At 44.6% G+C, this 17,406-nt stretch overlaps 1 protein-coding gene across 1 annotated transcript in view; it reads left to right on the plus strand.

Moving 5' to 3' along the window:
* The window catches only part of myo16 (myosin XVI), a 112,300-nt gene that overhangs the window by 38,169 nt on the left and 56,725 nt on the right, over positions 1 to 17,406 (plus strand). Inside the window, exons 11-17 of the mRNA XM_034286762.1 lie at positions 106 to 216; positions 2,573 to 2,638; positions 7,185 to 7,312; positions 10,140 to 10,245; positions 12,860 to 12,977; positions 14,061 to 14,208; positions 15,297 to 15,417. Of these exons, the coding sequence (XP_034142653.1) occupies positions 106 to 216; positions 2,573 to 2,638; positions 7,185 to 7,312; positions 10,140 to 10,245; positions 12,860 to 12,977; positions 14,061 to 14,208; positions 15,297 to 15,417 (798 nt within the window). The remainder of the gene's footprint in view (positions 1 to 105; positions 217 to 2,572; positions 2,639 to 7,184; positions 7,313 to 10,139; positions 10,246 to 12,859; positions 12,978 to 14,060; positions 14,209 to 15,296; positions 15,418 to 17,406) is intronic.

The raw sequence follows: 17,406 nt of genomic DNA on the forward strand, positions 1-17,406 counted from the left end.
CCTACAGTGAAGTGTACACTCCATATGAGTGCACCATCTCTACCATGGGAATGTTTAGCCCACTCTTTCAGTATGGCTGGTGTGGTAACCCTGGTGGCGTTGCAGGTGAAGCTGATGCCTCCGGCGCCCAACGATGACCTGGCTTCTCTCAGTGAGCTGACAGACAGCAGTCTTCTCTACGAGATGCAGAAGCGCTTTGGCAACGACCAGATCTATGTAAGTAGGAGACACACTGAGTCGCTTGGTGGGAGTGATGTATTGATCATGAGACCACAGCTTGAGTCCCACTGTGGATCCAGAGCTGTGGAGGGAAACGAGTCCTCCCCCCTCCACTCCCCCACACCGCCATCACAGTGGCTGGTACAGGGATGAGTATTATGGCCAACGGCGTGGTCTCTGTCGCCAGAAGGACTGGCAGTCCGCCCTCCCCCGGCTCTCTACTGGGTCGTAGTGGCTGGTGTGTGAGGGGTTTATGAGCTCTGGCCACGGTCTGATATCTGGAAGGTGGCCCTGGAAACCCACTCTCTGCTGGCCAGGGACAAGAGCCATGACTGGGGAGATCAATTAAACTAAGACATGTACCACACACACATACACGTGCCTGGACACACACACACTCACGCAAAAGATACATTTGACATCTTGGAGAATCAATGCTGAGTTGGTTTGATGGAACAAATCCATGACTGCCTCCTTGAGAAAGTGTTACATAAATGCTGTACGTGCCTTTTAACCATTGTTCAGTGTCCTCGCCCTGCTAAATCTGCTGCCGGTTCCTGAGCTCAGCATGGGGAACTGGGCTGTACAAAGGCTGGCCTGGAGCCAGATCAATGTGAAACAGCCTGGTTGTTCTCTAACAGCCCTTATTTACTGAACCACAGATGGGGAGAGAACACTGGATGGATGGATGGAGAGGAGGAAGAGGAGGGAGAGGAGGAAGGAGCAAAGTAACAAAAAGGGAGAGAAGTCAGAATGGGCAGAATAAAAGAGATAATGGAAACAAGCTTGGGTGTAGAGGATGTTGAGGAGGTGGAAGAGAAGCAAGACGAGCAGGCAGAAAGCAGGAGGAGAGAGGGGCGCAGCTGAGGTATGAGGTGAAGCAGAGAGAGACAGAGGGAACCAAACCAGGACAAGATGGAAGAGGTGTAGGAGAAGGAGCCCACAGGCGATGAAAAGGTCCATATGGTCCCCAGCAGGGAGGTCTGAGACAGGGGCTTTGAGGACCGGGCTCCAGCCTGCTTCGGCCTGCTGCTGGGTTGCAGCGATGGTACACAGCCAAGCCCAGGGACTGGTGGAGGACGAAGGGATGGGGGGAGGGATTAATGGCGGTTGGGAGGATGAGACAGGGATTGTGGGGGATGTGGGATTGGGGTTCAGCCTTGATGCTTTTCGAGATTGAGATTTGGCGAATGGGTCCCAACCCAACTGTGCCGAGTCAGTTGAACCGCTGACCGTCCTTTACCTGCTCCGGGCCCGAAGTTCCCCCTGAGCCCAGATCTAGAATAATCTACCCATTCCCTTCGTCGACAGCATCCATTATGGGGTCAAAATGCAAAAATGACCTTAGATGAGCATCTGGGGGAAACACTGAAACTCGTTAACCTTAATTCCAGGCCTGAGGACAAACAGAGCAGCATGTTAGCGTCTTAATGAGAACACATCCTAACTCAGCCCCACCAGGGCACTCCTAGGAGACGGAATTAGCGGTTAGCATTTAGCTGGCCCGAAGGTACGGGTATGTGAGTGGGAAGTAAGGCTAGCAGCTACAGTGTTAGCAGTAAAGGTTAAGGTTTACCCTGTAAGTCTCAGACAGAGGAAGGGTTTCTGCCAGTTAGTAGCCTGTTTAAACAGCCTAGGGCTCTGTGGGTGGGAAGAAGATATAGCCTTTGAAACTCATGGAACCTGTCTATCTCCATGCAGTCTTTGCTATTTCTGTTCATGCATTGGCTTTATAGCGTCGGTAAATAGCCTCTGGGCCCTGTAGAGCAGCACCGCTCAAACAAGCCTCCCCAGCCCTTGTGTTAGTTACAGATTTCGTTTGTAGTGGTAACGTGACCTTCAGGCCTAATCATTATTACGTATAGTTTTGCACTGACTGCATTGAGAAAAATAGACTTGCTTTTACTGAGTTGTGTGGTTGTTTTACCTAGCTATATTAAGATGAATGCACTGTAAGCATCTCTGGATTACAGCATCTGGACTATAATATATTATAAATGAAAATGACTGGGTCTTTGTGCTCCCAAATACTATGGTCGGTATCTGTGCTAATGCCAGTTAGCATTGGCTACCTTTATCTTTCTCAGTACTGGATGTTGATACAGTACATTTAAATGGTAGCTACTAATAATAATTATAAAATTCTACCTCTCACTTGATATTATAATTATTATTAGTACTAAAATGGTTGTTATTATTGTAATTATTTTGATCATTATTATCAATATTATTATTATAGCCAGTGGACATCTTCTATGCTAAAACATCTGAGTTGGATGAATCCACTATTCAATGCAAGAGACTTCACTGTAATTCTCTATGGCTAAGTAATTTATGTCCTCTCTGCTTTCAGACCTACATTGGACATATTCTCCTCCTGGTCAACCCCAACAAAGAGCTCCCCATCTACTCTACTCTGGTGAGGACACATGATATAGGAGACAGTCACAATCTGTCTCTGTTCATTTCCTCCATTAAGGTTTTTTTATTTGAAGACGTAAAGCGTCTTGTTAGTCCACGAGAACGTGTCTGAATGTATGGTAGTGTGAATGCTGTGTGTATTCTGTTCTCTATGGGGTGCACACTTGGGTAATTATTAGTACATTATAATTGACCAGCAGCATAGCATCCAGCCTTCCACCGCTGATTTGCCTTTGAAGCAGGGTCGGTCCTGGGTGGGAAACAAGATGCTGCTGGAAGAGATGTTGGAGGGAGTGCCAGTCAAGGAGAAGCTTCCTCCCGGTCTAAAAATGAAATTGCAATGCCCCGGGGGAAATGATGGGGACATTGCCCTGCATACTGTGCCCTCTTACAGATCAGTTGCTAAATGGTATCCTGGCACTCTGCGGGCACTAAAGTTAATGTGACACTTCTGGTAAGATTAGGGGTGTTAACCTCGGTGATGTGGCTGCATTTCCAATCTTGCCCTCATACTGTTTCATGACCACCAACTTATCCCCAGCTTTAAATTGGCTCCCCTTCCCTCACGCAACTGAAAGAGTGTACAAGTACTAATGTATTCAATCAATAATGCATGTACGTTGCTCTGGATAAAAGCGTCAGATAAATGACTAAAATAAACTAAAAGAAGTAGTTTATTATGAATGGATGGAATGAGCCTTGATGTGCTCCATTAAAAATGCAGTGTCTTCCTGTCAGTGATACCCAGTGGAGGGCTGACTCTGCACTACTCACTAGCCAGGCCAGACAGTGATCACACACACACAGTGTTTATCCAACAAGATCTCACAGTTTCATGTCGAAAATTAATATTATGGAGTACTTACAAAAAACTATTAAGGTGTTTTAACAAAAGATGTACACCTTTTTTGGATTGCATAAATTCATTGTGTTTGCCGAGTTTAGCTTTAGGGTTAAAGAAGAACTGTTTTGAGGTTTCATAGTTTAGGCTTGGCTGTGATTAGTTGAAGTCAGGGCGGTCGGTTGGGATAGAAAGGAAACTGATTGTCAGGTAGGGATAGGGTTGAGTGGGTTCAGCTGTCAACTCCCGCGTCGCACTTTGCTTGACTTAATCCCATGTTGGAAGAGCAAAATAGATCCTTATGTAAGGTTTAAAATTGCCCAGGTGGAATGTCTTATATTGCTGTTTAAATAATATGATCTCCCTGATATATCTGTTTAAATAATATGATCTCCCTGGTATATCGGCTTAAATAATATGATCTCCCTGGAATATCTGTTTAAATAATATGATCTCACTGGTATATCGGCTTAAATAATATGATCTCACTGGTATATCTGTTTAAATAATATGATCATCCTGGTATATCTGTTTAAATAATATGATCATCCTGGTATATCTGTTTAAATAATATGATCATCCTGGTATATCTGCTTGGTTGTAGCCTAGTCAGGGGTTCTATCCCCTAATATTTTTCTGTAGAATAACACTCACTACTCCTGCTATATGGTTGACACAGGCTTAACACAAAATCCCTGTGTTTTATATGCGGACTTCACATGAGAGTAACATGCATTATTGTGTGAAGAAACAGAATAGGACACACTGAACCCACCCTGGTGGGTCTGACTACACAAGGATTATGGAGGTGTGCGGGGATCTGCGTTTGTGTGTTAAGGTGTGTGTCCGTTTGTGTGTGTGTGTGCGTGTGTGTGTGGTCGGGGTGATTTACCCTTTGGCTCTTCCGTTCCAAGACCCCAAATCTGGCAGAAATGAAGACATAGTCTGCCTGCCTTGACTCAGCCCACCTGAGAGGTACAACCAGTATGTCACAACAACATGTGTGATCTGCTGCTAACCGGCTGTCACCCCGCCCCCCCATACACACACACACACACACACACACACTGAAACAGACCACCGTCTTCTCCTCTTCAACCCATGTGCCCAGTCATATCTGCTGGGGGATGCGGCAGACGTTTGAGGTTGGCACCTGCTTAGGATTGGGTTGAGGCTGGCTCACGAATCGTTGCTGGGAGCCGTTCGGAACCGTTCTGCTGGAACACTGTCCCTTCACATGCGGAGAAGTGTGGTTTTTAGACGCAGAGCTCTACAGTGTGACAATTTCGCTCTCATATTCAACAAAAAATTGATGTGCGCAATCTTAGAAGGTTTTCACACATGGCTGAGGACAGATTTCTACCCAATAAAGTAGCTCTGCTGCTGTTTCATTTTCCCCTGCTAAACTGAGATGACATTGGTCACCAGTGAAATGGCATTGGTCACTTATCCATGAGCTGAAGGGGGATGACATGCTGATGGAAATGGCAGCTGTAGACCTTCGAGCTCCATGATGCAAAGGTGATTATGGGGCCAGGTCTAAGAATCGGCCATTCCTGAATCTCCTCTGAATGGTGGAACTGAACATTATCACAGACTATTTCTTTGAGGAACTCCATGAGGTGTACAGCCATTGTAAGACCCAAGAAGTGGCTTAGATCATCTCACCCCATCTTTGGATATGGCTACACACATGAATATGTTGCTCCCACGTTGTCCAGGCACATGGACAGTTACTCATTGGACAATGATATTGTACCAACACTATGTTGAGTTTTGGCCTGTTAGCCTCCTTTATCAACAGATGAACTTCCGATGGTTCACAGCAGCTCAGTTCAGGGGTTTGACCATGTGCAGGGTCTATCTATTTACTCTTCTGCCTTGCTGTCTGTCCGGACCCATTTTGAAAGACACTGCCAGTGTTCACATGTTTACCGGTTGTGGTTACTAGTATGGATGGCAGTCATATCCTGTTTTTGACAGTATTGTATTGTACATAGGCAATGCAGTGGTCTTTTGTGGCTCACACCAGGTTGTGGGTTTGAATCCCACAGAGGTCACATGCAAATCTATGGCCTTAGGATGGTGATTCGGTACATTTCAGTCTGAACATATAAAATACATATGGTATAGTCACCAAATGTTTGAGCGATGATCAGTAAATAATGTGTTTTAACAAAAGAAAGGAAAATCCTATCAAAACGTATGAATGAACTTTGTATGAACATAATGCCTTTCAATGTGAAACATGTCCTCCTAAATGACAAACCATTGTTTCATCTTGTTTGTTTCACTCCGGCAATGTCAGATGTGCTTAGAGGTTGGCAAAAACTGGATTTTTTATACTCATGTGAATAGTTTCAAACACACTGTAATAGACAATAACAATGTGATGTGTATTTTATTTTATTTTGATACGATTGAATCATTGCAAAGCAGTTCCCTTTCGTTTGAATCTAACAGATTATATTGGCCTCTCTATAGAGTAGTTTGTTAATCCTTATTTGTTTGTGCATATTGACAGATCCTGCGTTTCTTTTTTTTTCCTAGCACCATAAAGACCTTAAAGGTTGCATAACACTGCATAGGTATTTGTGTGCAGTATTTTTTTAGCTACCTGTTATTGTCTATAATTGTTCTGGTTAATTATTAGCATTAGAGGCAATTAAAACTCTACCATAATTAAATTGTGTCCCTGCATTTATTTGTGTGTCTAGATTTTTCAAACTTACAGTGCATGTAGTCCTTGATAAATATATATATATATATATATATATATATATATATATATATATATATATATATATATATATATATATAATATATTGGAGTGGTGTAGGAAGCTTGTATACATTGGAGGTAGTGTTTGATCTGTCTCATGGGTAGTTCAGGAGGGAAGAGCCGCCATGCTGCACTGTCCGTGATGAGATCCACAGAGACCCCTGAAACATACTCTTCACCAGGTGTGGGGGAGGATTTACCGTCCGGTTATGTAAGGCTTCAGGGCAACATGTGTGCGTGCGTGTGTGGCTACGCGTGTGTGTTGTCTGTGCGGCAACCACGTGTCAGGGTGGGACTTTCTTTCTTTTCCGACCTGTGAGCGGTCCCTTTCTTCTCGGCGCTCCTTGTCTCTGTACTGGACGTTTCATTCCAAGTCTAATTCCACTGCTCTGTCCTTCACGTGTCCTTCAACACAATGAGCCTCTGCTCGTCCTCCCTGGCTGTGTTCAGCCGATATCAGCTTCCTCCATGCCTGGTGGATCTCAGCGGTGGTCAGAAACACGAGCCAGCCCAGACTCAGCATTAAGGGGATAGTTCAGGATTTACAGAAACTGTTTTTTATGTCTCTGCAATCAGTTTGAAGGATTGGTTATTGGGATTGGTTAGTGTTGGTTCGGTAAACTGCCTGCAGATTCATATGAACAGTATCCATGACTTCTTCTGACTTCACTGGCAAAACTGAAACAGCATCCATAAGCTCTAAGTTGGTCAGATGTTCTGCTGATTCTGACCAGTGCTAAGTCAGACCAGCGCTCAGTCATTGTCCCAGGTCAACACGGGTCATTGCAGGTCAACGCAGGGCAACATTCAGCCCATGCAGCTGTAACTAAGTATTTTATAGGAATGACGGTGTTATCTCTGTCTCTCTTCCTGTCTCTCCCTTCATTTCTCTGTCTCTCTCTCTCCCCCATCTGTCCCTCAGGTGAGTCAGCTGTATCTGAGTTCTACAGGCCGTCTTTGCTCCTCTTTGCCACCTCACATCTTCTCGTCAGCAGAAAGAGCCTATCACATGATGCTGCAGGAGCGACGCCCACAATGCTTCATCCTCAGGTAACCACACGCAGAACGAGAGGAGTGAGGAAAGGCAGTTAAAAACATGCTAAATGATCACAGAGAGCTTGTCGTTGCCTCAATCTCAGCCTAGAGCTGCTAAATGATCACAGAGAGTGTGACGTTACCTCAGCCTTGGCCTAGACCTGCTAGACGATCACAGAGAGTGTGTCGTTACCTCAGCCTCGGCCTAGACCTGCTAGACGATCACAGAGAGTGTGTCGTTACCTCAGCCTCGGCCTAGACCTGCTAGACGATCACAGAGAGTGTGACGTTACCTCAGCCTTGGCCTAGACCTGCTAGACGATCACAGAGAGTGTGACGTTACCTCAGCCTTGGCCTAGACCGGTTAAATGGTCACAGAGAGATGAATGGCTCAGGAAGCGTTGGAGCAGCCTGGTCTTTGTCCTTAGCTGGACAGAGGGTGGCAGCCTGATTGCAATTAAAGGCCGTTCCAGCTCCTCGACACTGTTCCCCTGGTCCCGCTGAGTCGCCACAGATCTGGCAGCAAGTGAATGCACTCCTGCTGCTGGCTATCCATCACACAAACACACGCGCACACACACATACACACAGAACACCCACCTCAACACACTACACACTCCACTGGGCTGGATGAAGTCAAAATGTTCAGTCCTAAGGGCTGGTTACCCACAGACAAACACTCTCACACACATGTACACACACTCATATACTGCCTTTCAAAGTTTGGGCTCACTTAGAAATGTCCTTGTTTTTCGAAAGAAAAGCAAATGTTTTGTCCGTTTAAATTATATTAAATTAATCAGAAATTGTACTAATAAACTTGGATGAGCAAACACAACGTGCCATTGGAACACAGGACTGATGGTTGCTGATAACGGGCCTCTGTACCCCCATGTTGATATTCCATTGAAAATCAGCTACTAAAGTCATTTACAACATTAACAATGTCCACACTGTATTTCTGATCAAATTCATGTTATTTTAATGGACAAAAGATACACGAGGACGAGGCATGAACACCTTCCCAGAATCACAAATTGACCTTGAAATGGAATAAAGCCTGGATATAAAAAGAAGGGGGAACAGCGTTGGACTTCACATTCTCAGCAGTGTCATTAGTAGGACTAAAGGATGAACACACTCTATATGTCTCTATCTCTCTCACACACACACACTCACACACTCAGCAGTGTCATTAGTAGGACTAAAGGATGAACACACTCTATATGTCTCTATCTCTCTCACACACACACTCACACACTCAGCAGTGTCATTAGTAGGACTAAAGGATGAACACACTCTATATGTCTCTCTCACAGACACACACACACACACAGTAGTGTCATTAATAGGACTAAAGGATGAACACACTCTATATGTCTCTCACACACACACACACACACAGTAGTGTCATTAATAGGACTAAAGGATGAACACACTCTATATGTCTCTCACACACACACACACACAGTAGTGTCATTAATAGGACTAAAGGATGAACACACTCTATATGTCGCTCTCACACACACACACACACACACACACACACACACACACACACACACACACAGCAGTGTCATTAGTGGGGGCTTAAATGACCTTCTAAAGCCATCTGCTGAGTGGATTTTGTTCTTCTATGTGTGTGTTGTGTACAGTTAGACTGACCTTACAACATGTCCCACTGTTAGTTCAAGTACCCCATGGGGCTAAGCTATGTGGCAACACTACAAACCACTTAACCTGAATGACCTCACTGAATGATGACCAGTCTCCCCAACCTGAATGACCTCACTGAGTGATGACCAGTTTTGGCACCCTGATTACAGATAAGTGGAGGAGTGTGAGGAAGATGAGAGATGGGTGGAGGAGTGTGAGGAAGATGAGAGATGGGTGGAGGAGTGTGAGGAAGATGAGAGATGGGTGGAGGAGTGTGAGGAAGATGAGAGATGGGTGGAGGAGTGTGAGGAAGATGACAGATGGGTGGAGGAGTGTGAGGAAGATGACAGATGGGTGGAGGAGTGTGAGGAAGATGAGAGATGGGTGGAGGAGTGTGAGGAAGATGACAGATGGGTGGAGGAGTGTGAGGAAGATGAGAGATGGGTGGAGGAGTGTGAGGAAGATGAGAGATGGGTGGAGGAGTGTGAGGAAGATGAGAGATGGGTGGAGGAGTGTGAGGAAGATGACAGATGGGTGGAGGAGTGTGAGGAAGATGACAGATGGGTGGAGGAGTGTGAGGAAGATGAGAGATGGGTGGAGGAGTGTGAGGAAGATGAGAGATGGGTGGAGGAGTGTGAGGAAGATGAGAGATGGGTGGAGGAGTGTGAGGAAGATGACAGATGGGTGGAGGAGTGTGAGGAAGATGACAGATGGGTGGAGGAGTGTGAGGAAGATGAGAGATGGGTGGAGGAGTGTGAGGAAGATGACAGATGGGTGGAGGAGTGTGAGGAAGATGACAGATGGGTGGAGGAGTGTGAGGAAGATGACAGATGGGTGGAGGAGTGTGAGGAAGATGACAGATGGGTGGAGGAGTGTGAGGAAGATGACAGATGGGTGGAGGAGTGTGAGGAAGATGACTGATGGGTGGAGTTGTGTGAGGAAGATGACTGATGGGTGGAGTTGTGTGAGGAAGATGACAGACGGAGACTTCTCAAGATCTATTCACTGGAAACCAGGAACAATGGACACACTCACACAGCCACTCCCAAATAGATGCAACTTATCTGCTTTCTTGCTACTTTTTTGTGCTATTTTTAATGTGTCTGATCACCATTATTGCCTTTCCTAGCATCTCTCTCAGTCTCTGTCTGTCTCTCTCCCTCTCACTCTGTCTCTCTCTTGGAAGTGGGGAGAGTGGTTCTGGGAAGACAGAAGCCTGTAAACACATAGTGAGGCATCTAGCAGTGAGGTCTGGCCCAAAGGACTTCTCTCTGGAGCCTAGGATGAAACAGGTAAGTCTGGGTCATGAAACATGTAAGTCTGGGTCATGAAACATGTAAGTCTGGGTAAGTCGGGCTCTTCACAACGGAGATGAAATAGGAAATGTTGTCTGATGAAGCTTTCGTTGCTTTCGTTAAATTCTTCTTCCATTGTCTCCCCATATTGTCTGCATATTCATCACTCTTATAGCATCTAGATATTTTCTTGAACTGAATGTCCCTGTGGTGTAGTGGTACCAGGCAGGTTTGGTGGGTGAATGTCCCTGTGGTGTAGTGGTACCAGGCAGGTTTGGTGGGTGAATGTCCCTGTGGTGTAGTGGTACCAGGCAGGTTTGGTGGGTGAATGTCCCTGTGATGTAGTGGTACCAGGCAGGTTTGGTGGGTGAATGTCCCTGTGGTGTAGTGGTACCAGGCAGGTTTGGTGGGTGAATGTCCCTGTGGTGTAGTGGTACCAGGCAGGTTTGGTGGGGGAATGTCCCTGTGGTGTAGTGGTACCAGGCAGGTTTGGTGGGTGAATGTCCCTGTGGTGTAGTGGTACCAGGCAGGTTTGGTGGGTGAATGTCCCTGTGGTGTAGTGGTACCAGGCAGGTTTGGTGGGTGAATGTCCCTGTGATGTAGTGGTACCAGGCAGGTTTGGTGGGTGAATGTCCCTGTGGTGTAGTGGTACCAGGCAGGTTTGGTGGGTGAATGTCCCTGTGGTGTAGTGGTACCAGGCAGGTTTGGTGGGTGAATGTCCCTGTGATGTAGTGGTACCAGGCAGGTTTGGTGGGTGAATGTCCCTGTGATGTAGTGGTACCAGGCAGGTTTGGTGGGTGAATGTCCCTGTGATGTAGTGGTACCAGGCAGGTTTGGTGGGGGAATGTCCCTGTGATGTAGTGGTACCAGGCAGGTTTGGTGGGGGAATGTCCCTGTGGTGTAGTGGTACCAGGCAGGTTTGGTGGGTGAATGTCCCTGTGGTGTAGTGGTACCAGATATGGATTAATGGTCTTTACCTCCCAACCCTGGGTTTTTCAGTCTCTCCTATGGTAGCCATTTCTTGGGTCTGTTTGATCACTCTGGCCCAGTGTGTTCATGATTATCGTTTTTGTCCCAGAGAGAGAGAGGGAGAGAGAGATATAGAAAGTGAGAGCAATTGAATATAAACGCAATCGATTCAATTTTTTCCCCTCTTGGCCAGTGAGACGTACTGAGCGATCGTTTCCGCGCGCAGATTCAGTCTCAGAGAATGCTGAACAGACCCATTGAAGTAGGACACTCTCATAGGACAATGGGGAAGGCAATTATCTTGGATACCATTATATTATGAACAGGACATCAGAGCGGATGTGACTGAGACTTCTATGTGCAATGATTCAGTATTACGGCAGGGTTGTGTGGAAGCAATGGATTACCAGAGCCCCTTAAAAAATGGATGAGAAGGACAAATGTCAGTCATTCATCATGACACCGACATTTAGTCTGAAATCCTCATGGTTTTATGTCAAATTGTTGTCCATCATGTGTGGTAAAGATGACTGTAGTGAATGTCTGGAAGGCAAACAATTAATTTGGATAGTCCTGGCAGTGTTGCTGGAATATATCAAGTGCTTAAATTTGAGTTATACTGACAGGCATATGGTAAAACACATCATAGTTTAGCAGCGAGGAGGGAAAAGCTATAGGTGCTCAGCTATAGGCGAATATACACAGATGATGTCATGCTTTGGCGCTAGGTAATATATCTGGGTCAATGGTTACTCACAGAGCACAGAGGGACAGATGTGGGGTAGGAGTCTGCAATGCTATATTGCCCCCTGGTGGAGTAACGATTATTGCAACTATTTTGTGCACGTACTTCAGTGAACTTGGTTGAGCCAAATCAGTAAGCTAAGATAAAACAAAATGCAGTTACAGAATACTCTAATGTCACATGTTTGGGGAAAAGTTGTAATACTACATTGTATTTCAGACAAGAAACAATTTTAAATACTCAACAGTAGGTTAAAGAACAAATCTGCAGTTTAAAGAATAACAGAGTGGCCTCCCCACCCTGTTTCTGTGAAAAGTTAAGGGATGGGTTTGGAAAAATGTCATCTCAAATTCATATCCTGAATTCTGAATGAAAGGACTATCCCCACATAGTATCTACAATTTAGTTTGAATCATGTTTTGCGGTTGTAGAATATTCTTTACATTTACTTTGTTATGAACATGCTGATTTGTTGGTTTTGGTTGGGGGGAAAAACGTTAAACTAAACATACTTGTATTAAGAATCAACGGATACAAAGTATTTATGTAAAGGTCAGCCAATACATGTGACCACTTCAGATTTGCCCTTTAGAAACCCACACTGAACAAAATTATAAACGCAACACTTTTGTTTTTGCCCCCAAATCTGTCTAAATCTGTGTTAGTAAGCACTTCTCCTTTGCAGAGAAAATCCATCTACCTCACAGGTGTGGCATATCAAGATGATGATCAGACAGCATGATTATTACACAGGTGTGCTTTAGGCTGGCCACAATAAAAGGCCACTCTAAAATGTGCCATTCATCTATGTTACAAAACCTGGCTTTAGAAAGATGTTTCCTGGCCGGGAGGTTTTCTGCACGCTATGACAGTATGTTTGTTGTTATGTGTCTGTAGGTGAACTGTATCCTGGACGCGTTTGGCCATGCTAAGACTCCCATGAACGACAACTCCAGTCGCTTCATCAAACTCCTCAGCTTGCAGTACTGTGACAAGAGGAGAACACTACTCAGAGGTATATATATATATATATACACGCACACACACGTACACCTCTCCACCCACTCTGTCAGTTTCCCTCCATCCCTCTTTTCTCCATCTTGTTCTCATTCATTATTGATTTATCTTTGTCTACCATACACACATACTGTACAGTGTATACATAGAATCTTTAATCATGGTACAAACTGACCAAATGACTTACCAATAAAGCCACTGTCAGAGGACAAACACACAGGTGCTCTGACTGACCACGGGACTTAATGACTACACCACCCAACGCAGATTGATGCAGAATTATGCGCGTTGTTATTACATTGCTAGTTAAAATACCATGTCAGATGTGTGTTCAGCAAGGCTGTGTTGTCCATGACACAGAAGAAGAGGCGGTCACATATGTGGCCAGCAGGGGGCAGTAAAAGTCTATGATTAAACCAGGCTACCTTCAATGTCTTTCATCTCTGCTGAACCCCAGAGACATACTCTATTGGTTTCCTCATAGTTAATGGCTGTGTGTGCAAGTTGAATTTAGGATACACATATTTTTTGGTTTGAATAATGTTGACTGTTTTTGTGTTGAGGACTCTTGACCAAGATAGTGGCACAGTGCCACTCAAAAGTATTCACCCCCATTGGATTTCTCTGCATTTTCTTGTTACAAAATTTAATAAAAAGTGATTTTAGTAAAAGAAAATTGCCACTGCTCAACACTATAAAATCCCATAATGTCAAAATCAAAAATAAAATCTGCAAGTTGTTCTAAAATTGATTTCAATATAAAACTGAAAATAATTTATTGCATAAGTATTCACCCCCTTTGATATGACCTGAATGAGTGTTGCAACCACCACCGGTCTGCAGGTTGGGTGTTTCCTAATTAAAATCCATTTAGTGTTTTATGTTATCACAAAATTAAATGTGGAAAAGTCCAAGGGGGCACATACTTTTGTGATGCACTGTATTTGGTTGTGTTTAAGTTTGTGTAGGTTTGTATAGGTGTGTATTCACATCTGATCTGTGTCCCTGCTGCTGGTTACATATGGGCGGCAGTTCATTGATGGAGTGCGTGTTTCTGTTTGATTCCATTTTGTGCGTTTAGCCCGGATATACACCTACATGTTGGAGACGTCTCGTGTGGTCTACCTGCCTCGTCAACAACACAGCTTCAACATCTTCTACCTGATGGCTGAGGGCCTGTCACCTGAAGAGAAGACTTCCCTGTCCCTCAACAATGTCTTAGCTCACAGGTCTGCACACAGCTTTTTAGCTCACAGTGCTGTCCCTCAACAATGTCTTAGCTCACAGGTCTGCACACAGCCTTTTAGCTCACAGTGCTGTCCCTCAACAATGTCTTAGCTCACAGGTCTGCACACAGCCTTTTAGCTCACAGTGCTGTCCCTCAACAATGTCTTAGCTCACAGGTATGCACACAGCCTTTTAGCTCACAGTGCTGTCCCTCAACAATGTCTTAGCTCACAGGTCTGCACACAGCCTTTTAGCTCACAGTGCTGTCCCTCAACAATGTTTTAGCTCACAGTTATTCTGCACACAGCCTCTTAGCTCACACTTCTGTCCCTCAACAACATCCTGGCACCCAAATATGTGCCACAATAATGTCTTAGCTCACAGGTCTGAACACAGCCTTTTAGCTCACAGTTCTGTCCCTCAACAACATCCTGGCTCACATGTGACACAATAATGTCTTAGCTCACAGGTCTCTATCTCAGTAACAGCCTTGCAACCATGTCTGCACCTTACAGATATGTACCTCAAACGTTAGCTCACATGTATGTACCTCAACAACACTCCTTCCCCTCCATTTCTCACCAGGAGACTGCCTTGGTTAATATTCACTGTTCATAAACAGACAGGCTTTAAGTAACTTTGACAGGACCTAAAAATATGTGTATGCTTTTTCCTGTTTCAGTGGGTTAGTAATGTGTCTGTTGTATGTCTGTTGTGTATTGGGTGTCTGTTGTGTATTTTATGTCTGTTGTGTATAAGTGGAGTGCCTGCTTCGTGTTAGTTCAGTGTATGTTATTAATTGTATGTCTGTGTATTATGTTTTTGTTGTGTATTGTTTTTCTGTTTTGTATAAGGTGAATACACACTTATTTTATACTTTAGTGTACTTATAATACATTTGACATAACACATCAATGCTCTCAAGTTATTTCATTTACAAAATTATGTCAGATATATAATATATTCCTGATGTGTGTCAGTTATGTGTTTGTTTTATGTCAACCATCACCCTGGCTCTCTCTTCTGTTGTTTATCATGTCTGTGGCGAGGAAGATGTTCACAGTCTCTGTCTTGGTCTCTGTCTCTGTAGGTACTTGAATGCAGGTGTTTCAGAAGGACAGCCCCCTCCGATGGCCACAGCTTCAACTCAGAGCAGAGACGGTCTCACTGCAATTAAACAGGCTCTCAGAGCACTGGGCTTCAACAAACTGGTAGGACTACTAGTGATTGGTTTGAAGGGAATCCTAAAATATGCATTATGTTAACACAGTAGAATTCAGTGAAGGTTTTTTTCTTTGAGCAGCTTTTGGAAACAAAGGTGAAATTTAAAACATAATTGGCGTTATTTATTTCAGTTTCATCTAGGATGATCGTTTGTCAGCTTAAGATAGCAATTTGTTTGAAATGATGACCCCCCTCATCTCCCTCCCAGTTTAACTGTCTGATCTCTGATACAAGATGCATCCTTCACCCACGTTTCATCAGGCTGTCCATGGGCTTTGTTAAGGGTTGGCTAGCTGTTTTCAACTGTTTGTGTAGTTCACAAAATTCCTGTCTCCTTACTAGGAGGGGGGAACTGTGATCCAAATTTCAGGACTGAATGGACAAGACGAACAGGGTGAAGGGACAAGACGAACAGCGTGAAGGGACAAGACGAACAGCGTGAAGGGATAAGACGAACAGGGTGAAGGGACAAGACGAACAGGGTGAAGGGACAGGACGAACAGGGTGAAGGGACAAGACGAACAGGGTGAAGGGACAAGACGAACAGGGTGAAGGGACAAGACGAACAGGGTGAAGGGACAAGACGAACAGGGTGAAGGGACAAGACGAACAGCGTGAAGGGACAAGACGAACAGGGTGAAGGGACAAGACGAACAGGGTGAAGGGACAAGACGAACAGGGTGAAGGGACAAGACGAACAGGGTGAAGGGACAAGACGAACAGGGTGAAGGGACAAGACCTTGCAAAGTTTGCATTGAAAGATCTGGACTGTCAGTGGAATTTTAAAGTGTTAGCAAGACAGTTTACCAGAGTTTGGTTGGCATTGGGTCCATGGTGCCTCAGATGCGACACATACCTAATGTATGTCTGCATTGATGGAGATCACTGTCTTGTCTGTTTTCCGTGCCAGTTTGTTTAATTACCATCAATTCATTAGTGTTTTGTTTCCCATGCAGTATTTCTGACTACTACCACATCATTGAGACATGGTTTTACACAGAACAATCCAGGAGAAATGTTATCTGCATAAATGAAGTCAATCAGACATCAGGTTCTATTCCAAAAGTAATCAGTGAAGGAAATGCTTCTTAAATGCAGCCAAAAGACGGCAACGAGAGGTGCATTTTCAGGTGTTTTTTGACTTCAGCCTCTAGTGTGTGTTCCGCACATTATCACAGTCTGTTTATAAGTTATCACAGTTATCATAGGTTATCACAGTCTGTTTATATGTTATCACAGTCTGTTTATATGTTATCACAGTCTGTTTATAAATTATCACAGTATGTTTATAGGTTATCACAGTCTGTTTATAGGTTATCACAGTCTGTTTATAGGTTATCACAGTCTATTTATAGGTTATCACAGTCTATTTATAGGTTATTTATAGGTTATCACAGTCTGGTCGCATCTGTCAACAGTGACTGACCTTTAATCCCTCTCCCTGCCAGCAGCCTACACTATAGGAGGCTAATGGGGACAGAGTACTTTCTGAGGGAGCGCTAGACAGGAGAGTTGGAAGAGAGACAGGGAACAGGGGAGAGCTAGACAGGAGAGTTGGAAGAGAGACAGGGAACAGGGGAGAGCTAGACATGAGAGTTGGGAGTGAGACAGGGAACTGGGGAGCGTTAGACAGGAGAGTTGAGAGAGAGACAGGGAACTGGGGGGAGCAAGAACATGAATGGAGAGATTGATTTGGAGAGGTAGAGAGAGAGAGAGGAATTGATACAGAGAAGGAGAGGGAGAGAAATAGAGGAGATTGACATGTAGAGGGAAAGAGGCTGGTTGACAACAGGGGTAGTGGGGAGACAAAGTATTTCCTGACAGAGAGAGAGAGAGAGAGAGAGAGAGACTACTCATCAGAGTGTCTGTGGGCTGTCACTGGGTGATGACTCGTAGTCCAGGCCCAAAGGTCAATCCTAATTAAGAGCCTATGGCGCTCTTTTCTTTCCTCTTCTCCTCTCATACAGCCAGATAAA

This window comes from Esox lucius, chromosome 16 (genome assembly GCF_011004845.1).
Source record: "Esox lucius isolate fEsoLuc1 chromosome 16, fEsoLuc1.pri, whole genome shotgun sequence".
Lineage (NCBI taxonomy): Eukaryota > Metazoa > Chordata > Actinopteri > Esociformes > Esocidae > Esox > Esox lucius.